Source organism: Melanostigma gelatinosum (genome assembly GCF_949748355.1).
Source record: "Melanostigma gelatinosum genome assembly, chromosome: 21".
Lineage (NCBI taxonomy): Eukaryota > Metazoa > Chordata > Actinopteri > Perciformes > Zoarcidae > Melanostigma > Melanostigma gelatinosum.
The window spans coordinates 3,833,213-3,858,505 of NC_136654.1; the positions used below are offsets into that span (position 1 = coordinate 3,833,213).

At 47.6% G+C, this 25,293-nt stretch overlaps 1 protein-coding gene across 1 annotated transcript; it reads left to right on the plus strand.

Annotated features, from left to right (window-relative positions):
• Positions 1–720: 720 nt before the first annotated feature.
• Positions 721–24,747, plus strand: pkd1b (polycystic kidney disease 1b; the record flags this gene model as incomplete). The annotated part of the gene is made up of 43 exons (XM_079293952.1): positions 721–732; positions 887–983; positions 1,694–1,874; positions 1,958–2,160; positions 2,268–2,386; positions 2,512–2,659; positions 2,744–3,009; positions 3,110–3,862; positions 4,825–4,956; positions 5,113–5,288; positions 5,383–5,519; positions 5,643–9,298; positions 9,430–9,582; positions 9,796–9,936; positions 10,406–10,688; positions 10,824–10,926; positions 11,071–11,199; positions 11,348–11,498; positions 11,660–11,797; positions 12,318–12,462; positions 12,545–13,252; positions 14,215–14,368; positions 14,469–14,718; positions 14,857–15,052; positions 15,144–15,311; positions 15,866–16,006; positions 16,104–16,314; positions 16,616–16,739; positions 17,265–17,393; positions 17,485–17,884; positions 18,211–18,325; positions 18,422–18,630; positions 18,759–18,961; positions 19,039–19,236; positions 19,326–19,480; positions 20,278–20,478; positions 20,869–21,043; positions 21,159–21,341; positions 21,862–21,966; positions 22,068–22,202; positions 22,271–22,473; positions 22,979–23,090; positions 23,174–24,747. 43 exons carry the CDS (start codon positions 721–723, stop codon positions 24,053–24,055), a joined length of 12,480 nt encoding a protein of 4,159 aa, XP_079150078.1. The 3' UTR covers positions 24,056–24,747.
• Between the last annotated feature and the right edge of the window lie 546 nt (positions 24,748–25,293).

The window sequence follows — 25,293 nt, forward strand, 5'->3', positions numbered from 1 at the left end:
ATAAGTAAGAGGACATATTAGATGCAGACACATTATTAAATGTAATGAAGGGAATTTAATGTATTGTTAAAGTCAGACGAGAGGGAAAAGTCTCCTCACAAAGAGAAATACAATCGTATCCATGGCAATGGACTGACAATACTCAGCTATGGTTGCCTTATCACTCACTTTCCACTTTATCTGCTCCCTCTCCAGGCAACCTAGATGGCATCCTTTCTTTTAAAGCGAGGTCTATTTCTTTTGCACGTGCGTCACAGAGCCTTTGTTTGGTTAGTGATGAGCTCTCCGAGTTGGCTCTCGGACAACAACAAGGCCGTGGGCGTAATGCAGGAGAGAGAAGTTCCAACATTTTAAACTACTTCCTTTGGCCACCCAGGAAAAGATCCCAAACATTCCTAAAACAAAATAAAAAAGCAACAATTTGTACCCAAACAACACTAGAATGCTGGTTTCTGTAAGGATCCTGAGCTGCATCCCGCCTGAGTGAGTCTGTTTCCATTGAGCTCCAGGGGTTTTACAACATGGTAATGAGCAGCGTCGGCCTCCTCTGTCCACTCTGCTTCTATGGCCGTTGCTGAGAGACAAAGCAGAAGTCAGCCAGGCGCTCACAGAGAGTGGAGAAGAGGCCTTTAAACATAACTCATGGTCGGTTTGCCTTGGGGGGGGGGGACTAGTCAGTGGAGGGAGATGAGAGCCTAGTCAGTGGAGGGAGATGAGAGCATGGAAGAAGGGGTGAGAGGAGAACTTTCGACTTGTACGGATGATGAGAGTCTTGTGGGAAAGAAGATCTGAAGAAGCTGCATGTTTTAACGTAATAATTGCAGTGCATTGATTCCTGCAAAGCTCCTGTGGTGATCAGGCCGAGGCTCTCTTTTCTTTTCTTCAGGAGGTTGTGATGTGCTCTACAATATTGACAGGTACACTTGTGCCACAGAGGCAGGCACTGTGGATTCTTTGTGTGGGTTTGATCGCTGCAGCTGCAGGTGAGAAGCTTCTTTTTTGTCTTTGATTCAGACAAAAAAATACAAATGTGACGATTGGTTTTGGGTAAAAAATATAAAAGTATTCAGTATTCCCAAAAACAACAGCTAAAAACACATTCATTGAGCCGTTTCAGTCGCACAAAATTCAGCATTTCAGTGAAAGTCTGCTTCCACGTTGATGCATCGCCAATGTATAAGTCATTGCACAATAACTACTTTCACTTTTGATACGTTCAGTTAATTTTTCTGATAAAACGCCTGCACTTCAATGCCGCAGGCTCTATTAAATGAACTAAAACTTTACTTCTTAAGTATTGTGTTACATGAGGTGTCTTAAACATTTGTGTTTCACCAGAAAAGCATGGTGTCTGTCATAGTATCGTATTTACTGGTATGTTAAGCTCAAACTTCCTAATGAGAGCAACGCGCGTCACAAATCACATCTCAAAATGAAGCATTGCAAGGGAAACGTGACAGTCTGTGTGATGAAGGAAAATATGCAAAATGTGAAACACCTGTCTCGCAACATCTGTGACTCTAATGAGCTCTTGCTCTTCTCATCATGCGGTTTATGATCTCAACGGTTTAATATGACTCGTATTACAAATTGACATCCTGAACGCGGAACGCTGTGGAAATGAACAAGTGGCGATCTTGACATTTTATGAATCCATATTTTAAGCTGATTCATTAACAATTGACTCCTCCAGGGGACGTTCCTTGTCCGAAAGGTGGTCGGATCCACCTGGCCGGCCTGCGATGCTATTGGCTCTCTGAGAGGACATCTTCATGGCCTGAGGCGCAGGATTCCTGCAGAGAGACTCTGGGAGGAGATCTGGCGTCTGCCGGCAGTCTGGAGCTGCAACACTTCATCCATTCCTCATTTCCAGTGTGAGTGCCGCACACAAGCGTCTCCTTCCGTGTCTATATTTGCTAATATCTGCTGATATATCCCTGTTTTTGTTTTGGCTTAGGAAAACCACCGCGTGGATATGGTTGAAGAGATCGGGGGGAGAAGGGTCTGACCCAGGGTCAGAGCCAGTTAGTCCTGCATGGTGGACCGGAGGCGGCGAGAGTCAGGGGAGGTGTGCTCAGATGGCCCTGGGGACACGGGGACGGTGGAGGGAGACTCAGTGTGTTGGACGCCACCGCTTCCTCTGTGAAAAACAAGTAACTGGTGAGACTTTCACTTCACTGGAGAACACCAGAGACACACATCTTTTATTTAATCCTCATGTATGGCTCATATTATTATGTGATTTTGGTTGATCCCTCTTCGTGCAGAGTCTTTACCTTCTGTGGACAGTTACCTGACTGGATTGGCTCTCATGAGCGGCACCTATGCTCAGACCCAGATACTCCCCTCTCCCAATGTCCCAGACATCGGACAGCTCACAGCAGAGGTCAGTGAACCCTGGTGAAACCCTGGTTCCAGACCTAAGGGGTCACAAGATGAACCTAAAGGGTTGATTCACAGAAAAGGAAAGAATAAAAACATAGAATTATGTGTGTCCTTTGACACCCGCAGATGCAGCTGTTCCCAGGGATGTGGTTCAGTCACGCAGGTCAGTTGGTGTCAGTGGAGCTGGTGGTCCAGCCCAGCCCTGTGTCCTCTCTTGCCCGTGTCCAGATCCTCCGACCCTACTGCAACCCCAACCACCACCTGGTGCCTCCCGGTACAGTACAGCGGCCACTGTGGTGGCTTTTCTGGGAGCTCCTGATACCGCCGGTAATAATCTCCTTTTGTTTTTCCTCCTCAGGCTGCAGCTCTCTCCTCAATCCATTCAGCTGCTGCTCCGCCGTACCGCTGTGTAACACCACGGGGGGCTGCAGCACGGGCCAGTACTGGTGCCACCTGCTGGAGGGCTGTGTGCCCACCGCCAGTCCCTGCAGCCCCTACGACTCCGCAGCACGGGCCCGCGGCTTTGCTTTGCCGCCCAGATACCTTGCAATACCTCCCTTTTACCACATGGTGGCAGACCTGCCTGTGAGAATAAAGCCTAGCTCTGAACTCAACATTCTAAGCGTGAGTTGACTCAGATGGATGATGTTTGAATCCAAAATATGTTCAAAAAAAAAGATTCCTTACTCGTTTTCCTGTTTTTTTTTGTTTTTTTCGGTATCAGCTGGTTCTTCCAGATCAAGCGATCACGGTGTACCCTGATGACATTGTGGCTGTACAGCACACTCGTGACTCTGGTACGCTCCTGCATTGCCTGAACAGTGAAGCCTCTTTGGACTCCCCCTGGCGCCAGAGTTACGTGTCCCTTGGGAGGACAGAGTGGGGAGGCTGGTGGGAGGGGGGCCTCACTTCCCTGCCCCAAGGAGGCCGGTGGGTGGACGCGGTGGTGTGTGATCTGAGGATGCTGTACGTGGACAATCTTCACAGAGCTACCGAGCACGATGACAACTCCGGCTTCACAACCGCGGCCCCAGATATTCGGGCCCTGACAACCGGTCCTACTCCGAGTGAGAGATCTCAATTTGGGCTTAACGTCATCCACCCCGTGCCGGATGAAAAGAACCAGATTCATGTCCAAATCAAGGTCCCAACACTCATTGTTGTCACGGTCCTGTCTGGAGGGAAGGCCAGCAGCTCATGGTCAGCTCCAGTTCTCCAGACTGGGGTCCCCTTCCTTCCATCTTGCCCCGAAGAAGTGGCTCAGTCTTGGGCAGGCTGTCAGAGACAGTCCAGTGATGCCTGGTTCTCCTCTGCCACCCTGGTGTTGCCCTCAGTCGGGCTTCAGACCCTCAACATCAGTGTGAAGGATGCAGTACGCTCTCAGAGTGTGAGCGTGAGGGTTTGTGGCTACGAGGCCGTGACGGGGCTTAGTGTTGAGCCAAGCGGATGCTGGAGGATGCTCGTAGACACTCCACAGGTGAGAATGCAAAACATGAATGAACAACAAACACTTTCTGCTTATTTGAGCAAATAGTTCAAGTCAGCATGTCGTCAACATGTCAGCAGCGTGGCTCTAGAGATGGCAACGCCGGCTGGTTGGTCCACCACATTGGTCCAGACTGAAATATCTCAACAACTATTGGACGGATTACCATTCAAATTGTGTAAAGACTTTCATGGTCCTCAGGGGACGAATCCTCACGATTTTTGAAATCCCTGGACTGTTCACCTGTTGAGTCAAATGTATCACTTATCATGTGAAATATAGCCACGTCTTCCAGATGCATTATTGGCAAAACGTTTGGTACAAGCAGTCATGGTTCCTAGAAGACGTATCCTTGTGATTTTGGTGATTCTTTAGACTTTTTCTCAAGTGGCACCATGAGGTTGAAATGTGTGTTTTTCAGTGAAACGTCTTGATAACTATCAGATGAATGTCTGTGGAATTTGTTATATATTTATGTTCCCCACAGGATCATTTGTAATAACTTTGGTGATCCTCTTGCTTTTCTTGTTCGCCATCATCAGCTCAAAAACTTAGTATATTCTATAAGTTGGTTTATGACCAAATACCTACAAAGCTGTACTTTGGGCTTAGTTGTGGTTAGCAAATGGCTAGCATGCTAAGATGCTACACAAAGATAGCTAACAAACCTCGAGGAGGTCAACACTCCTGCAACTCATTTTAGTATAACGAGCACATTCTTTGTAAGACCAACACGTTTTGGCTTGTGGCTGATTTCAGCACAATTGCAACTGTCAGCATGTTTGTAATGCAAAGCACTGAGCTGCTGGCGTGGCTGAAGACTCGTCATCCATTCACTCACTTTTCACAAAGGAATGTTGACGTGTCCAACTAAAAGTTTTGCAAAAAGGCACTTAAGTTTGAATTATTTCTACTCTGACATTTGTATTTGATGTTTTTTTTTTACATTGTAGACATTTATAGCCTCAGTGGAGAGCGGTTCCTCAGTTACATTTACATGGGCGATTGACAACCTGGAGAAGTTTGCCCATGAAGGAGAATCTTACAGCGTGGTTTTCAAGAAACCTGCTGAGTATAAGCTCAGGGTAAGATCATGTATTTGTCTCCATCTTAACTTTGCTAAGTTTTTGATGTTTTTTTATTTCAGTAGAAAATGAAATGGATGTTTTTTTTGATGAATTACATTTGATTACATTCTGAGCCTTTATACAGAAAACAAGAGCCTGTTCTCTTTCTGCTAGGTGACAGCTTCCAACCATGTGGGCTCCCAGAGCCAACAAATCCTCCTGACTGCTGATGAATGGACCCCATTGGCTGAGCCAGAGTTCCTGTCAGTCAGGGAGGTCGTAGCTGTGGATGCTGCACACCTCTACACCCTCAGGGTCAAAGTGGACATCTCCCTGCCAGTCACCTTCAGGTACGGCATCGCACAGGGAATCCTCGGCATGCTTCACACCCTTGACCCTTGACTACAACTAGAAATGTACTTCCATGTGGTGTATGTCATGCAGGTGGGATTTTGGGGATGGCAGTAGCGAGGTGATCCACACCCACTGTGCTCCATGTCAGACCATGGAAGTGCTTATAGCAAGAGGAGACAAGCAAGTATATGTCCAGGACTCTGTGAACTACACCTATCCCATCCCAGGTAAACACACACAAACTATTGTTACTATTATAACAAACTCATCTTTTTATTTTTTGGGTATCCATCTCCAAATGTGTTGTGTGTACAGCAACTTTTTCTTCATCTGTCTTTGTTGTAATGCAGACGACTACGCACTTCACGTCCAAGCCTCCAACCAATACGACAACACTGATGCCTCCTTGAAGATAAGCGTCCGCCCGCAATTACATCACCTCCTCGTGTCCGCTTCCCTTCCCGCGCCCCTCGTCAAACAGACTCTCCTTCTGGAAGCGTCCGCAGAGCCCTCCACCTACGCCGTTGTCTACACATGGGACTTTGCCGACGGCTCCGAAGCCGTCCGAGGCACCCACCGTCGGGTCAGCCACACGTTTGCATCTGCAGGAGTTTATAACGTCACAGTGTGCGCCAACAACGCTCTTGCAGCCCTGACCTCCTGGCTCGTGGTGGAAGTTATGGAGGAAATCTCTGGATTGACGGTCAGCTGCAACGCACCCAGTGAACTCAGCTCTGCGGTAGATTTCCGAGCGACAGTAGCCACTGGTACGGGTCTCATGTGGAATTTTGACTTTGGTGATGGGTCCCTGCAGGGAAACCATACAGATGGTTCCATCTCCCACGTCTATAGATTGCCAGGGAACTATACAGTAGATGTAACTGTCTCCAATTACCTCAGCCAAGCTCACCAGTCTATCGGCGTAGAAGTCTATAGATTGGCTGTTGGTGGAGTTCTCCCTACAGACTGCGTCATGAGTGGAAGAGACATCCAGCTTACCGCTGGGGTGAATGGGAACACATCCATTCTGACTTTCCATTGGCTGTTTGGAGATGGATCACCGCTGACCGTGGTGAGGGGACAGTCGACGGCCACGCACACATTTCAAAGCCAAGGGATTGCTGATATCAGCCTGACTGTGTTTAGTTCTGTCACATCTGTATCATTTAATACAAGTATCTGTGTTGAAGCGCCAATAGCCAACATGACAGTGCTGTCATCACAGGAAGTAGTCGCGGTAGGAGAAGAGGCATGCCTCAGGGTGTTAGTTTCCCCTGCACAGATGAGTGGTTACCAATTTAAATGGTTTAGCAGCCCGTCGAGTCTCATGGCCGTGACAGAAACCGCTCAAACGTGTTTTATCTTTAAAGATGAAGGCGTCGAAGAGGTGTCAGTAACGGCAAGTAACAAAGTCAGCAACCAAACAGCCAGAGCTTGTTTCACCATTCAAAACCCCGTAAGCAAGCTGTCTGTGGCGCATGATGGTGAAAGTGGCACGCTGACAGTGAATACGTTGGTGTCATTTTGGGTTGCTCGTTGCACCGGCAGCAATGTGTCAGTGCTGTGGGACTTTGGAGATGGATCTCCGGTGGAACGGAGGCTAAACGTGTCGCACGTCTTCACTTCGGCGGGTCAGTTCACAGTCACCGCCGCAGCATTTAATGCTGTTAGCCGTGATTCTGTGACCCTCAAAGTCAATGTTTTGCTTCCTATTTCAGACATTTCCCTTCACACCAACCAGCCTTATGCTGTAGTGGGGGAAGAAATGATTATCTCAGCAATTAGCAGTGCTATCAGTAGCACAAACTACTACTGGACCGTTGGCGGTATGGTCTCATCCGAACAGGGGACTTATCAGTTCAGATTTGTTTTCCTGAAAGCAGGGGTTTATCAAGTGAGGGTTATAGCACAGAACTTGGTGAGTAGAAAGGAAGCAGCTATTTTGATTGAGGTCTTTGAAAGAATTGAGGGTCCTCAGATCCAATGTCAGAGCTTGACAAACACGAAATACGTACCGACCCAAGAGGAACTGCTGTTCACTGCTTCAATCGCCAAGGGCTCCAATGTCACTTATCACTGGCTCGCTACACAGAGCGGAATAAACCGAGAGATCTCTGGTGATGGAGAGCTGTTCCATATGTTAGCTGAAACTCCGGGTGGGATTTCAGTGCAGCTAAGAGCGTGTAACAAGTTGGGTGAGGCCACCAGCATTGTTTCTTTAGGAGCAGTACAGCTCGTAACAGGTGCACACATTACAACGCAATCAAACATTGTGGCGTTGGGGAAACTGGTGAACATCTCTGTGTCTGTGGTTACCGGGTCAGACCTACAGTACCTTTGGTACGTGAGATCTGATCTTTCACCCCTGCAGACCCGAGCGCCCTTTCTTCTCCACACTTTTGCAAGTGTTGGTCATTGTCTTGTTAAAGTCTCAGTTCAGAATGTCCTCAGTCACAGCAATGTCACCGAAGAGTTCAGTGTGCAAGAGGAGGTTGAAGAGGTGGGCTTTGAGATTGAAGGAAAGACTCGTCCCTTTTATATCACCACAAGTGCTGCCGTTCAACTCCACGGGCGTGTTCGGAAGGGTAGTGATCTGCGCTGGAACTGGGAAGTTGGAGGTGCTGTGCTTTTTAATGCTTCGAATCAGACCTTTAGCTACACTTTTCCATGCGTAGGCCTCTCTCAAGTGTCTTTGAATGTCTCCAATGGGATAAATTGGCAGACGGTTTCACACGGCGTCGCAGTCGAGGATGCAATCAAAGGACTGATGCTGAAGATTTCCGGGTCTTTCTGCACCGAGGAAGAAGTCGCTTTTATTCCAACAATCTCCAAAGGAAGCAATGCGAGCTTTGCTATAACATTTAGAAGCAAAGACTGGATTCATAGTCAGGCCGTTCTTGAAGGGCGGTTCACCACATCAAGCCTTCCGGCAGGAACACATCTAGTTACAGTGAAAGGTTGGAACCACATCAGCAGTGCGGAGGTGTCTTCCAGCATTCTGGTCTCTCAGCATATTCAAGGATTGAGACTTGTGAACTGTTGTTCTGATCCTCTCGAGGCTCTGACAGGAGAACAGTTCAAGGCAGAAGTTCAAAGTGGTTTTCCAGTCAACTACACCTGGATATTTCACTCGGTGGGGTCTGAGCCCACCCGGCTCACGGGACAAGAAGTGATCTTTACTCCACCAGAGAGTGGTTCACTGTCTTTCAGCGTGCTCGCCACCAATGGAATCTGCTCCAAGACGGTAAATGATACCGCCACAGTGCAGTGGCCTGTTAAGAAGGTCAAGCTTGTCTGTCATTCAGAAAGAATATTTGTTGGTCATGCTGTCCGGTTTTCTGCAAAAGTGAACGGAGGGAGCAACCCCAGATACCTCTGGTACTTTGGAGACTCCGCTGAAGCATTTGTGACAGACTTGAGCAAAGTCAATCATACTTATTACATTCCTGGGAAATACAGCGTGACGGTCGAAGTTCTCAACGGGGTCAGCAATGTGTCCACACAACTACACATGGAGGTGGAGGAGCCCCGGTGTCCCAGCCCTCAAGCTTCTCTTGTCCAGAGCCGGTCCACTATCTTCAGGTCGAGACGGAGCTTCTTCGAAGCAAGCGTGGACATCAACTGCTCTGCATACAAAGCCACATACTTATGGGAGATATTCAAAGAGTCCGATTGCAATAGTTTAGAATTCTCTGGGAACAAAGTTGCTCTCAGAAGTCAGGTAGATGCAACTTCCCCTCTTCTCTTACTCCCGAAGCATACTCTCGGGGTGGGACAGCATTGCCTCGTGTTCACCGTTTCGCTCCAGGGAACTCCTCTACTTGTCAGACGACAGACCAGCGTTACAGTGGTCCGCTCGGCGCTGGCAGCTGTCATCAAGGGAGGAACTCACAGACTGTGGCCCAGCCTCAGCGACCTCGTCCTAGACGGATCTGAGTCCCAAGACCCTGATGTAGAGCCGGGAGTGGAGGATACGCTGCAGTGCCACTGGACCTGCATGACGGTGGTAAAGGCCTCTTGACGTGAAAGTAACCTTAAAGGAATGAAGTGGTATCAATTGCTGTTGTCTGTCACTGTCATCGTCCTGATTGAAATCTACTGTTTGTAGGTGATGCTAACAGGTGTTTGTATTTTCAGAACTGGACTGATTCTCATATTGTAAAGCGGCTCATTGGGAGTAACAGCAGTAGAATGACTGTACCGAGCACACAGCTGCAGCCCGGCACCCACTATGTTTTCACCCTCACTGTACACAAGGCAGGGAGGAGGCCTGCCTCTGTCAACCAGACTGTGAGTATTACCCATAATCCCACTCTTTCACAAAAGCATACTTTATCACTTTAACAATGACTTTCAATGCCGTTCAGTTGAGAGGAAAGAGAGAAGTTATTTTAAATGTCTCTTGCAAATGAATAGTTTATAAGATTTGGGCAAATATGGAGGAACTTTTCGGCAAACAAGTCACTTATCACACATACTTCTGTTCATGTTTTTAATCCTAAGGTGACTGTGTGTGAAGCTCCTGTGCTTCCTGTGATTGTGGAGTGTGTGTCCTGTTCTGTCCTGTCCTCTCATCACCACGTTAATTACAACAGCCCCATCATCCTCTCTGGACAATGTGGACAGTGTGATGACCAGGCTCAGGTAATGATTCTGATAAATACTTCCTGGTTACATGTGAAGTCATGTTTTCAAAGTAAAGGTCCCATATTGCGGAAAGAGAGATTTCCACTTCTTTTTTTTGATTCGAAAGGAGTTTTCAGACACTGTGCCTTTAAACGAGCCGTCAGAACTTCCATAATGTTGTGACGTCAAAACGATGCAGACGTGGACACACAACGTGAATATGACAAATAAAAAAGCCATAGTGTTGCAACACATTGTGTTGCAGTCTCTGTTGTTGTTCATTACCTTTTTCATTTGAGCGTTTATCGGCTGAAATAATTAATTTGTGATTGGACAGTTTAATCTATATTCCATCTCAGCAATGCTGAGTTCGGTAAATATGTGAACAGTACAACGGTTTATTGTTTGCAGCCAAGAAATATTACAAATATTCACAGACAATAAGACATCCGGTATTATTGTGATTCATTTGTGTGTCTTCTCTCAGTACAAATGGAGTGCTGAGGACCAGACTGGCGTGACCCTTGACCTTAACGAGGCGTCCACCTCTACAGGGAGACGTTCTCCTAACCTGGTGGTGCGTTCAGGTGTCCTGCAGGCAGGGCAGAGTTATACCTTCGCTCTCAATGTATCCCAGCCTGGCAGAGAGCTGTGGGGCAGCGCCAGCCTGACGATCCTACCGAACAATCCGCCGCACGGAGGCCTGTGTGATCTCAGTCCGGAGTCAGATATACGTCTGCTGGAGACAGTGGTCACCTACAGCTGCTCAGGTAACACTGTGGTCGTCCTAGAAGCGGGAACTAAATCCAACATGGATCAATATTTGTCGCTTTCAATGGAGAACAAGCAGCTTGTTGATTTGACGAGTCGGACGGTGTTCCACTAAAATCTGCTCTTATTGGCAGGGTGGCGAGATGAAGAAAGCAGGGCCTCTCAGCTGATCTATACCTTCCAGGCAGCAGCATGCCAGTCCACTGGCACGGTGTGCCCCCTGCTCACTCTGTACAGGTGAACAGAGGCCTCAACCTACAGCTGTTATTCAACGAGGAAGCGTGATCCTTACCTGGATATTAGAAACTGCATGAAGAAGCAAGGTTTACGTCCTGTCAAACTGAAGCTGTTTATCTTTTATGTCTTCATTTCTCTCCCCAGGGGTACCCGTTCAACATTTGGCAGCCTGGTTCCGATGGGAAGTCCTGGGCGAGAAAGAAACGCGTCAGTAATCACCGTGACACTGCTGGTAGAGGACCACCTGGGGGCAAAGGTCATTGCTCTGAACAGGTAAGCTACCAGGGTTCGATGCAGCTGAAGCAAAATAGCACAATTCTGTGATGTGCATCTCTTGCCACCGTACTATAGTTTTTATTGAGGTTATTACACATTGTGCCAAATGTCTTTGTCATGTTTTTCATATTGCTCCTCTCTCCAGAAAGTTGACAGTTGAAACTCCCCCAAGGGACGAAGTTGCCACTCAGTGGCTGAGGAAGAAGAGCCAGACAGAGCTGTGGGCTTTGGTCCAACATGGCAACCCTCAGGAGATCATCCCTTACTCCATTGCCCTCACCAGCCGGCTCAATCAGGTCGTGTGTCAGCATTATATCTCATTTACCAGCACATGAAATGACACTTGAGACTTATTATGATTGGCTGTAACTAAACAGTACTGAAGATTACGATCTCTGAAGGTTTGCATTTGTTCGGAATCCGGACTAATGAGTTTCACTCACCCACTCGTCCACAGATGGAGTCTGGACGCACTGCCACGGAGCTCATGGACAGAAGGGAGATCCGTGAAAATGTGACCCAAGCCCTGGCCTCCCTCCCCGTGTCCTCCCTGCTGAGCGTCGATCAGATCAGCTCAGCGTTGTCACAGTCTACTGTAAGTAACCGCCTACTTTGTTTCCTCACCGTTCTCAGCCCCACATTTTAAACAATTGATGATCAGTAATGTCGGAAATGCTTCAGAGACACCTCGAAAGGATCTCAAACGTTTTGATTTTGAATCCATCGAGAACAGTTTCATATCGGTGCCCACTGTAAGTCTTGCAAACACAGACACACAGTGAGAGCAAACAGACCTTAACCCTTATGCATCACGACGGACATTGTTGGCTCTTTTTATTTCAATTTCTTTCTTTTTATTTTTTAGCATTTTGGCTGTGTTAATGCATACAGCCTGAATAATGGCAGGAGTGTTATTTTTATACTTCAGGTTCCACCTCCTTTAATCCTTTAATAAGTCTATAATAAACTGTGTATTAGGATTAGGACTGATGTTGGTTAAAATATTCAACTCACTGAAAGTGGAAAATAATGTTTTTGACATTTTTTTCATATCTTATACCTTTCAAGCTATAATAAAAAAAAAAAAACTTTTCATTGGCTCTGTTTCCCCCGAGGCTGTTCCCAGTGAATTGGTGTGTGAAAAGTGCCAGCAGAAGGTTCTGGAAGCTGTGGGGAAGATGATCCATGTCATGGAGGAACAGATGAGTCCTGGTGTTTTGTCAGCTCTGGAAACAGGAAGCAACATCCTCAACATCATAGGTGCTTGTCCACCACCGTCTCCTGCATGACGCAGTCATCTGCCGATGGTGAACTTTGCTGAAGGTGTTCTCCTTGTCTCCAGGTAGCAGCCTGGCGGCTGTGTCTGAGTCCGCCGGTGCTTCCAGTGCTCACCCAGCCTACTCCAGCACTCTGCGGTCGGCTCCCACCATCACCCTGTCAGCGCTGGGTCACGCTGGGGCCCTGATGCGCTCTCTGATGCAGTCACGTGTTCACGGCGAGGCGCCCCTTTCGCTCTCCACTCCTTATATCAACACAGTGGGTTTCCACGGAGACCCCTCCGACCTCCTCTGCGCGCACCAGTCCGACCGAAACCAGATTGTCTCCCCTCAGTCATCAGCGGCCGACGGATCGAAGACTCGTCGGCCGTGCCAGTTCCACATCCCCGCCTCCCTCACCGCTCACCTGAAGAGTCAGAAGTCTGAGGTGGTGCAGGTGCTGTTTGATGTGGAGGCGGAGTTGGGATCCAACTCATTGCTGACCGCGGCCGACCCTCCGATTTCCACCGCTCTGGTCGCCATGGAGCTCACCACGCCTCAGGGCCAGCCCATATCCATCCAGGATCTGGACCCGGAACAGGCCATACGGATCACCCTGCCCAACAAATACCCTGTGGGACAGGAGGGCGGGGGTGGGGATGAAGCTGGGAACGGGACGTGTCTTACTGTGGCCCTCCCAAAGGAAGGGAGGGTGAACCTCACAGTCCAAGCTGTGGATGGACTGGATGAAAACGCAGGTTTATATATCTCCTTCAACTTCAGCCTGGACCCAGGTACAGTAGACTCTTTTTTCTTTCTCTGTTTTTTTCCAAACTTTTGCACTTTGTTGTAATGCTGATGACCAATTGGCCTTAATGGCTTTCTCACTTTTTCTTTGATTCTCTGTGTGTTCATCACTACGAGTGACTCTCACATCCTCACTTGACAAGTTGTTGTTGTAAAACTAGCAATTAGAGCTGCTTTTAGTTTTAGTTTACAGAAAATAAATGAACCGATCACAGTGGAAATTTAACAGCAAAAGTCAGACATTGTCACATTTTCACAGTCAGACACATAGTGGCTGTTAATGTCTGTTCATTAAGACGATAAACAGACGAGCTTGCTGTCGTTTTAATAAACATAATAAGGTAATGACTGCCAGACTTCACATTAAAAATATGAATACATTTTTGGCTGTGACAGTTTTGGGAAGGTTTGTTGAACATATGACATTTAGACATTTCACGATGTCGGAAGACATCCGTTAAATCACGAGAGTGAACTGTCTTTAAAGCTGCAGTTGGTGACTTTAATTCAAATAACTTTTCGTCATAACTCTCCTTTTACAGCGACACTCGGTACACTAAAATGTGTTTTCTGAAAACATTTCATCAGCGCTCTCTAGTTTGACAGTTGATTGGTGTTCATAAGCATTGATTGGCAGCGTGCTTTATAGACTCCTCTGCTCTGATTGGTTGTTTTCCTTTGGGAGCGGGTGGGATCTTTCAAATGCCGTTAAGAGCTCTAAAAGGAGGCAGAGGAACCTGATTTATCTGTCTCATATTGTGTCAGGATACAGTGACATTTGGACCAAATATGACAAAAAGTTACTTCAATTAAAGTCACCGACTGTGGCTTTAAGGTCGATCATGCAGCGCCTACAGAATAATGAATTAACCTTACTCTACATACTGTTTTTTTTGCATTAAATTATAAATTAGAAAGGCTGTGTTTAAACTGCATTGTGCATATCTAGGAGCTACTGCAGTGAGTCTGGGACATGTCAAGATAGAAGTGAGCTCTACAGTGCCGGGGACGAATGCACACCAGGATCCCCTAGTGAGAGTTTGGGCCCTCACTCTCTCTGCTGCAACCACCTCCGCAGAGGAAACCATATTCCTGTCCCCGCTGTAAGTCACAGCTCTTTCCTGTAACTCAGTGCTCTGTCTGACTGCTGATATTTACCGATGAAGAAGTGCTTTACATGACTGAGTTTTCCTCCCACTACAGTTTGGACAGGACAGACAAGAGCCTCTCTGTCAACCTGACCTCGTCCGTGGTCGACGGCGTCCACGTGTCGGTGTGCGTGTTCAGCTCGCTGTGCCGGTACTACAGTGTGGAGGAGAGGCGCTGGAGCAGTGAGGGTCTACAGCCACTGGAGGGCAGCACGCTCCGCGCGGCACACTGCCTCACCCAGCACCTCACCATGTTTGGGGCCAGCTTGTTTGTTCATCCTGGGGCTGTTGTTCTGCTGCCGCCGGTATGTGAGGACACAAAGCATCTGTTATTTAGTGCATATGTTTGGGAAAAATAAATATATCTGATCCATTCCCCAAATGCAAAGTCAGGAATAGAAAGAGAGCAGTCATCAACAGGCTCTACCCTCTTATCTGTGCAGCCAGGCGGCCCCATGCGTAACATGGTGGTGGGGATTGTGTGTGCCGTCCTGGTTCTGATTCACCTGCTGGTGGGGCTCGTCGCCCATAAACTGGACCACTTGGACAGCTTGAGACTCAGCCAGGTCCCTCTGTGTGGCCGACCGGGGCTGTACCACTACAGGGTGCTGGTCAAGACCGGCTGGAGGCGAGGAGCAGGTCAGCCGAGGACAGAGTCAAAACATTTTCCATGTTTGAATTCATGAAACCTCCAACTACATATGATGGAAATGATTAATGCGCCCATCAGGCACCACAGCGCATGTTGGCATCAGTCTGTACGGCGTGAACAAGAGCGGCTCTCGCCACCTGCAGAGGGACGGAGCGTTTCAGCGCGGCAGCCTGGACCAGTTTCACCTGGAGACAGACGACAACCTGGGAGAAGTTTGGAAAATTCGTATCTGGCATGATAACACAGGTACATGGAAACCGCTAAAACATCCTTCTTTTAAAGCTGTTGCTTTGATTATGACCGTATGCTGAGACAATGTCCTCTGGGATTAAGACATTACATTGTAAACAATTACAACAATTTTACCCTCGACATAGACATTCAAATAGACATTTAAGTCTAATGATTTCTTGAAATTCTGATTTTTTAAAATATATCTCTGCAGCCAGATTCCAGTAAAATAAAAATTGCGTATGTGTGTGTGTATTGACATGCATACATTGTGCGTGGCCACGTGCAGGTGTGCGACTTGAGTAATCACATTTTTTCAGCGTGTCATGGAGCAAGAGATCAAATAAAACAAGCTTCTCACTTGACACTGTAAGCATGGCTGGATTACTGAACGGGGCCCAAAGTTTCAGGGGGCCCCCTCTGGCCTTCACTTACAAAAATGTCCCTCAAAGAGACATGCACTGACCAGGACACGTCTCACAAATGACGACTACAAACAGACACAAAAAGTCTGTGCCCAGGGGGGGCCATTGTTTCATAATCCGTGACTACCATCCATGTAAATGTAGGTCTGGACCCGTCCTGGTACGTTCAGCATGTGGTGGTTTGGGACCCTCAGACAGACCACATGTTCTTCTTCCTGCTGGAGGACTGGCTCTCCGTGGAGAATCAGAAGAACGGCTCTGTGGAGAAGGAAGCTCTGGCCTCATGTAAGCGTATATACTTACTTTCCACTGAGTAATATCACGTACAATGTTTTTTCTTGCTCCCTAAGTCTAGTGGGCGCGGTGTCTTTTTCTCGGACAGGTCCCGAGGAGCTCTCTCAGTTTCGACGGGTCTTCACCTCCCAGCTGACGTTTGGGATGGTCGAGCAGCACCTGTGGCTGTCGCTGTGGGAGCGCCCGGCCCACAGCCGGTTCACCAGGGGCCAGAGGGCCACGTGCAGTGCTCTCGTGCTGCACCTCTACCTGGCACTGGGGGCTCTGTGGTACGGGGCTGTGGGCACAGAGGGGCACAGGTAGGATGGTTCTAAGCCTGGACATAAACGCCACATTTCATGGCAGGCCATTCATGGAATAACACATGTCAGATCATGTAGTAATTGTTAGTTGCAAAAAAGTACATTTGTATGCCTGTTAATGGATATTTTTTCCAGATGATTCAATAACATTTCAATGAAGATATGGTCCATCTATTTATAATAATATTTACAATGTAATGTTTAATACAATTTGTGGCTTATTCAAAGGGACATGATGTCATCACATGAATTTAAATTCGATTATTTTAGGGTCTGATTTGTGTCCCTTTGCCACAAGTGGACCAGTGTCCGCCCAGCTGCTGGTTAACGTGGAGGCGGTTGCCGTGGGGATGACTGTTGCTGTACTGGTGTTTCCTCTCCAGTGTTTCCTCTGTTTCCTGTTTAGAAAAGCTCACAGTCAGGTAACTTACAACAGCTACTTTGTTTTCACGATGCATGTTACGGCTGAAGGAAGCCTCGTACTCGTACACCCGGTTCTGACCTGTGTCATGTACTTAACTTACATACTTAAGTCACATACGCAACATACTAAACTTACATATTTTTACGTCACATTCGTGACACACTTAACTTAGGTCAGGTACGTAACATACTTAATTTACATTCGTATGTTCAGTAAACTTAGGTCAGGTAGATAACGTAGTTGACTAAGTCGTGTTCTTAACTCATATAACTTACGTCATGGAAGTAAGAGTACTAAACTTATCCCACATAATTAACTTACGTGCCTTGTGTGCTGATTAGAGGTCATTACAGGGATGTGTTGGACGTGCGTCCGAGCTTTGTTTGTCAAACAGTCTGATCTCAGTGTGGAAACAATACAAGTGAGTTTTTTCCATTTATCTGAATGTACACTCAGAAATGTTTAGGCAGCAGTTTGTGTGTGTGTGTATGTATGTGTGTGTGTGTGTGTGTGTGTAACCCAGGTAACCGTGGACATATCAGTTCCTCCTTCTCCTGTTTGTCACTCTGTGGAGGTGGACGTTTACCTCGGCCAATCTTCCTTCCTGTCTCTGTCACACTCCTCCGGCCCAGCGCGGGACAGTCCTTCATCTGTGAGCGCACACACACACACACACACATACACACACACACATAATTGCGGTTCCTGCCGTGTCTCATGAAGTGTTCTTCTTGTTCCTCTAGTTGCTGGAGAGCAAGGCGTTTGACTCCAGTATTCTGGACTTTTGGGCTGCATCTGGCTTGGCGCCCCAGACAGATGGAGCATGTCAAGAGGAGGACATAGGAAGATGGCCGTCCTGCGACAGCCTCCTCAATCTACCAGCGGGCCCCTGCCTCACAAGGACGAGCCCCGCACCCAACCTCTGCAAGGCATCGCCTGCTCTGGGCCGTGCACGCCAGCTGAGGAGAAAAAAGGCCCTGATGCAGCTCCGGCTGGCCCCGCCCTCGTGCACATATCCCCTTTCAAAAGACATTTCCAGTTCTCACCAATCCCCCGCTTCACTGGACAAAAAGATGTACGCCATGAAAACCGACTTAGTGCAAGCCCACAGCAACAACCTGACAACCTTTCTGACTCTGTCTGGTGAGAAACTGTTGCAACATACAGAAATTCTTCATCTGTTAGCTGCATGTGAAAAGTCTTGTGTGTCGCCAGCCATCGGTTTCTATGCTGTCATGTCAAAGTGAGTATTGTATGGTTTCATACAAGCAACATCATCACCTCAAGCAGAAGTAGTGCAGGCAGGTTTTGGGAAGGTATCAGGAATTAACTGCACTTTACTGCAAAAAACAAAACCCCACATTGCAACGAATAACAGTCTAAGAGTAGTGTGGATCCATAGAAACATTTGCATAGATACAGTGTGTAAACGAGTCTGATTCTATGTGTATTTCTGTGCTTGATGCCAGAGGAGGATCTACTGATGTCTATAGCAGCAGCAACAGAGGACAGAGCAGATGTAACGAACAGCAACTCAGACAGCGGCTGGGATTCCCCTCGAACCTCCACCTCGCTCTCAACCGCGTAAGGATCGCTTCTGTGCATCAGGCGATTGCCATTTCATTGCAGTTCTGCGTTGCTCAGAATCTCCCATATCGCTGCGATTTTCCTCCCTTTCAGCCGGAGCACCTCCTGCAGCAGCTGGTCAGAGCAGAGCGAGGAGAAGTGCGGTGCAGAGGTCTACAAGCCAGATCCGCAGTCCTGTCCCGCCCTGCATGGTGCAGGACTCCACAGGTGTCCCTCTGGGCTGTCTGTGGACTCCGTGGGCAGCACCTTCCTGCCCAGCCCGTCTCCTGACTCCACGCGCTCCTCCTTCACCACGCGCATAGGTACTCGACCCCCAGCCCTGTTGGGTGACCTCTCCTCAATCTGTCCCCAGGGGTACAGTTACAGTTGGGAATCAATGTGCTCGACTGTGAGATATCTGCTGCTCAATCCCCCCCCCCCATTATCCCAGGAGTTGCTCGCGGTCAGCCCAGCTGGCTGCTCCCTCCCTGGGCCCTGCGTGTGATTTACCCCCTGGTGGCGGTGCTGCTGGGAGCGTGCCTGGCCGTGGCCGGACTCTACGGGAGCTTCTTGTCCAGAACAGTCGTCCTCATGTGGCTTGTGTCCGCTATCTCTGCCTTTCTGGCCTCTGCTCTGCTGCTGGAACCTCTCAAGGTGAGTTCATCCAATCAACTCTTTGGATCGTTTGGTGGATTGACTCCTGTGATTTAGGTGGCGTCTTCCTCGCTCAGGTGTGCGTGCAGGCGTTGATCCACACGGCGCTGTGGAGGCCTGTGGATCCGGAGGTGGAGGAGCAGCTGGCTCAGGACAGCACTGTGGTGAGGGCGTTCGGGCAGCCAGGGGGGGAGGTCAGACCGCCGTGTGGCTACGGGCTGCTGCAGGCCAAAGAGGAGGCCCGCAAAGTCCGAGCTCTGCGATCGCTCATGAGGGTGAGAATGAAACCGAACTTTACAATTGGCCGGTGATTTGTCTCCAGAAGCGTCTTTTTCGTTGATGATCTTCTGCATCTTTTCTGTAGCACTGCGTGTGCCAGCTGTTCTTCCTGTTGCTGGTGCTGATGGTGAACTACCAGGACGGCGTGGAGCAGAGGCAGGGCAGGCTGCTGCACTCTGCTGTCAGACGCCGTCTACACACGGCACCCTCGGGGGTCCCGAACCTCACCTCACTCAGAGAGTAAGGGCAACGCTCAGCCTGCTGCTGCCAAAAAACAGAGGCGGTTGTGTTCATCCATTTTCTACGTCTGATCTATATTGTTTTCTCTGTGTTTATGACTAACAGGTGAAAAAACATTTTCATGTGTGAAACAGGTGGAAAAAAGTTTTGGGAGGTAGAAAAAATTGTTTTTTGTTGGTATTTTTGCCACAAGAAGCTGAAGTGCACACGACCTCATGTTCTAAATAGGACTTCATCTCAATGACTTGCTAACACACAATAAATGTACGTTGTGTTGCGAGCACATTGAGAAATTTAAAAAACGCCTCGATGAAAACAAGAATGCTTTAAACATCTTATTCTAAGATAAAGTATCTTAGAATAGTGATCCTGGCAAAACTCTTTTTTCACTTCGGCTTTATTTTGAAGGAACCTTTTTCTTCACATGTTCTTAAGTCCTAAACACAGTAGAGATAACTACTTAGATTTAGAAAATCGATCACAAAATTTGTTTTTTGTTACTTGCCTGTATGAACATGGAAAAAGAAGAAATGAAAAAGTTGTCCTTACGTGACATGCAAAGTCTGTGCATGTCTGGGTACGGCCTTAATTCATGTTCAACCCAATTGACGAATGAACGACATGACTTTAAAGTTTAATTTCCAAAAAATTTAAATACACAGTCTCATTGTTGAGATGAAAGAGAATTGTCTGTCGAGAAGAAAAAAAAAACTTTAAAATTGGGACTGTCCTGGTTTTTGCGTGCCGTGCACCATCAGCACCAACCCAAAGCTTCGGTCGATTCTCTCTTCATGCAGCTGGACAGACGCAGAGCGGTGGATCAACCACACCTTGGTGACGCACCTGCACCACAACCCGACGCTGCGCCTCGTCGGATCGCCACGGCTGCAGCACGCGCATCCCCTGAATCCCATGGAAAGTGTCTTTCTGGGAAACAGCAGTGGAGCAACACGCCAGCTGCTAGCTGACTTGCACATGGCAGACCGGGGCAAGAAACAGTAAGCGGATTGGTGACTTGCATCTCCGACACATGCTGAGTGCTTAAGATGTTGAATCCTCTGAGAGCGAGACAGGATTCAATTACTCTTTTGAAGATAATGAGGCGTGCCTCCCCATTAAAACTTGCCAAAAAGCAAAACAATACCATTTTTTTTCTTCTGCAAACAAATGGGGCGTTAACAAAATGCATAATCTACATGACTCTTTGCTCATGTAGATTGCCAAACTATTTTGCATATTTTGCATGAGACACTGAATCATCTGATGAGACGGTTTTTGGGTCCTCTCAAGCCTCAGTTGTAATGATGAAATCTATATTTTCAGAGACACATGGGTCACATCTTGAGTTCTATACCTTACCATATTCAGTGGATTATTTTCCCTCCAAGGTTTGAATCCCTTTCTCTGGACTTCACGCACTACCACAGAGCGTCTGGTTTATTTGTGTGCGTGTCCATGCGGTTAGAGTGGGCTCCGACACGGGGAGTCACCCCCTTTCTCTCCATCCATCCACTCCTCATCCCGTCATCCCTCTCTGGGCTGGACCTGCAGGTGGCACTTACGGTAACAAACACTGCAATCCCTTCAAAATACATAAAGAATAAACATAACGCGTGATGCATATTCTGAAGATTCAGCAATAATTCCACTTTTAAAATGCACTTGCTTTTTACCGCAGGTTCTCCTCCTCGTCTCTGCGCTCCTCATCTTGTTCGGGGAGCTGTGGTCCGTGGCCGCTGAGCGTGCCCAGTATGTGCCTCAGTGCAGACGCTGGTTCCAGCTTCTCTTGGCCTTGTTGTCCCTGGCAACGGCTATCCTGCAGCTCTGCTCCGTGTCCCGGGCCACCTGCTGTGTTTCCGAGGTAAGAAACGAAAGCAGAAAACTTTTAAGATCTGTCGCGCTTACCTCCAACATTAGTGTCAGATGAGCAGGCGCTTGTTGCACGTTAACCCCAGTTAGAGGTGACCTACATCTGACAAGCCAGTGTCGGTGCTTCACTTGTCAAATTATCATGATGCATTCTGTATTTGTCATACCCTGTGCGTTGCAGTTTTTTTTTTATTAGGTGCAAAGGGCAGTCAATTTTAAATGACCAAAACAACCAAAAAAAAAAAAAAGATATCACAATATTATTTTAAGAGAAGCCTGAGCAAATAATAAGAGTAACAAAGATAAATTGAAGGGAAAGAATTTAGCAGATATGGGGGGAAATGCTGCTTAAGCCCCTACATGTACATACAACCCGAACCCTTCATTCACTCTTTGTAATTACATAGGAAAAGATAGCAATAGTTCCAGAAAATGACTACTTTGGTAAAAACAAATGGCCTATTCTACGTGTTGCTTTGATGACATTACAATGACGTGTGCGTGTCATTTAGCTTCGATCCCAACCGGACAGCTTCATCAACTTCCACAGTGCTGCCCTCCTGGCACAGCGCTGTTCCCAGTGTGCCGCCGTCCTGCTCACTCTGCTTGTTCTAAAGGTAACCGAGCGCTCTCCTTCATCATTACACATCTCCATCCTGGTCCACTGGTTTCCCCACTCTGTTAAATGGCTGCTCGTTTCCACTGCTGTGTGCTCCAGCTGCTGGGAACCTTGAGGTTCGTGCGGAGGTGGGTGATGTTTGGCAGAGTGCTGCAGAGAGCCTGGAGGGAGCTGTGGGCCCTGGCTGCCCTGCTGCTGCTGCTGCTGCTGCTGTGCATTCACCTCGGAAACACGGTACGAATGATTCCGCTGAATCGAGTGTTCCTCGAGATAAAAATGTATTTGACATGTCTTTTTTTCAGCTCTTCTCGCGTTCCGTGGAGGGTTTCCTGTCAGTACGTCAGACCGGGGTCTCGGTGCTGTCCATCCTGCGTGGCCGAATGGCTCTCCAAAGACTTTGCAGGGTCCACCCAGTCCTGGGCCCCATCTATGGGCTGCTACTAGTGGGGGGAAGTGTTTGGCTCTTAGCCAGACTCTGTGGAGCTGTTCTCATCCGTACATACAGGTACACAATGTATGCGCATAATATTACCAGCAGATGGTTGTGTGCATATGCAGCTCAAAATCCCTGCACTGCATTGTCAATAGTTCGATGGAACCCAAACTCCAAGTGTCCATCTGTTCCTAACATGACAAGTTCCTAATTGTACATTTTGACATTTGATGAGCAATATTTGCAATATTGCTCATCAAATTTGCAATATTTGCAATATATTTGCAATATTTGGCCACAGACAAATTGGACAACCTAAAAATCTGACCTGATGATGTCGCTTTGTGAAACATTAAGGGATCACCAAAGGGATTACAATTCATCCAGTGGGGGACATGAAAGATTAAACCAAATTTCATGGAAATCCAGTTGTAGAGACTTTTCAATCAAAACCTCAAACTCACAGCAAATGTGTTTTCATTTTAAGAATGAACGAGTGGCAACAATGAGCTGACATCTGGTCGGGTAAATGCCGCATTAAGTAGGTTTCATTGCTAACTATTGCTGTGTCCTTCAGGGCAGAGCAGGCTGAGCTGTACTGTCCAACTATTGAACCTCAGGACTATGAGATGGTGGAGTTCTTCATCAAGAGACTCAAGCTGTGGATGGGACTCACCAAAGCCAAAGAGGTAGGCATTGCATTGGTTGTGGCGCAAACCTTCCAAAGGCGGGTCATGTTGCTGATTCCACGCACGTCTTTTTCCTTTTAAAGTTCAGGCACAGGGTGAAGTTCGAAGGTATGGACGTCCCTCCTTCCAGGTCCTCACAGGAATCCCGTCTCTCCACCCTGTCCTCTTCCCGCTCCCCTTCCCTGTCCTCCTCCTTTTCATCCCCCCGTCCCCTGTCCTCGTCTCTCTCCACGAGGTCTGAGGACTCGTCAGTGTCCGAGGCTGGGTTCGACGTCCGGCCCTACCTGGACCGCCTGCTGCCCTGCGTCAGTGCGCTGCTGTCTCGTTTTGACCAGGTCAATCAGATAACGGAGGACGTTCACAACCTGGAAATGAAACTAGAAGAGGCTCAGACAAGGAGGAGGAACAAGAGGTGGATCAGTAACAAGGACAAAGGTGGAGAAATGTTCGGAGAACCGCAAAGGCCAAAGGAACTGGAAGGAGAAGGAAGGGAAACGGCAGAAGTGAGACGCAGGAAGACAGGTGTTTTTTACCCCAAGCCGCGAGTCTCCCTTCCATCCTCGTTCTCTTTCGCCCCCTCCACACCCCACCCCTCGGCCTGCAGGTATCCCCGCGCACGGAGCACCTACTCTGAGTCTGAATCAGTGCCGTTCCAGCCTCGCGCCTCCAGCAACAACCACGCTTCTGAAGCCACCAAGCTTGCATCTGGGATCTGTGGTTTGTATCCCTCAGATTCTCCTGGATACGGCGGGTTCCCCCGCAGGAGAGCGTGGCATTCTGGGACCTCTCATTCAGCTGATGCAGCTCAGCGGATCGTCCATGCTCACGGTGGAGTTGCTCCGCGGGGCAACGGAGGAGACTATTTAGCATTCACGAGCACCAGACCCAGGAGCGAGGAAGGGGGAAGACGGCATATCAGTGATGGAGTCCCCGTGAAGAGGAAGGCTTGGACTGAGCAAGACTGACTCTGGAGGTGGACCGATCGGACGACATATCTGCAGTGGTTTGCAGCTACAAAGCGCTGGACTGTATTTGCTGCTTCTTTGGCACTGCATAGATGAGTTCATATTGTTTGCCAGCAGGTGCCATTGGTGTCACATGAGTATGAATTTACCTCTCGGCCCATTGAAAATAGTTGAATAATGTTCTCCGTGGTTCTGAAGGAGTTTTTTCAGGTCTAAGTAACCCAGAGGATGTCATCGGGGGAATCTCTGCTTGGGTTTGAAGACTACACATTTTTAAAACACATGTTTAGGGTGTGGAGGTTAAAAGGAGATGCAAGCACGCTATACTTACACAAAGGACAGATACCGAATCAATCTATCAAACTCATTTTGCCTTCTGGCCTTTCTTAGAGTATGAGTGCTTTCAAAATAAGGATTTTTTGTCACAAAATAATGAACTCCTATCCGAGGGTCTGCATAAGACATAATACATGTGTAAGTCCTTTTTCAAACCCCAGAAATTATTTAGACCAAAAAGCCTGTAATGAATGTTGTGTTTGTAAAGATTGAACAGTGTTCCTTACACTATTGCATACCTGTAAATGCAGTTCTATGCTGTTGTACGTTTGTATCAGACTCTGGAGATATTTTACTCTCCAGACCAGTAAAGACAAGTGACCGTTTGGTCTGAAAGTGGTTTCATATCTTCAAGCATCGGAAAACAGTGTTCTACGCCAACAGTGCTGTGTGCGCGTGTGTTTGGTTGAAACGATAACGCAGCTCTGAATATTTTATCAGCAGTAATTCGTATTATTACCTATCTAAAGGAAAAGACCTTGATATACGAGTCAACACACGAAAGAGCAGCAGCAAACACTGTGAGTGCTGCGGAGGATCACAAGCGACTGTGCTGTTTGTCACTTTCAAATGAAATGACGTGGAACATGTGAGCTGCTTGACCTTGCCATACATGGACAATGCATTCCAGATGTGCGCTGTTGGTTTGGTTGTATCGCTCTGTGCCACAACAAAATAAACACAAAGCAAACTAAGCAGAAAATGTGGCCAATACACAAAAGAGAAAGCAGATATTTACAACAAAGAATACAGATGGAATAGATAAATAGAATTAGAGTTGTGTTCATGCTAAGGCAAAAGTTTAAAATAAAATAAAACAAAAGTGAAATGAAATCAAAATATTCACAATAAAACCCTAAAACCGAACAGTTTCATATGTACTCGAGCTGTATTGTGAACAG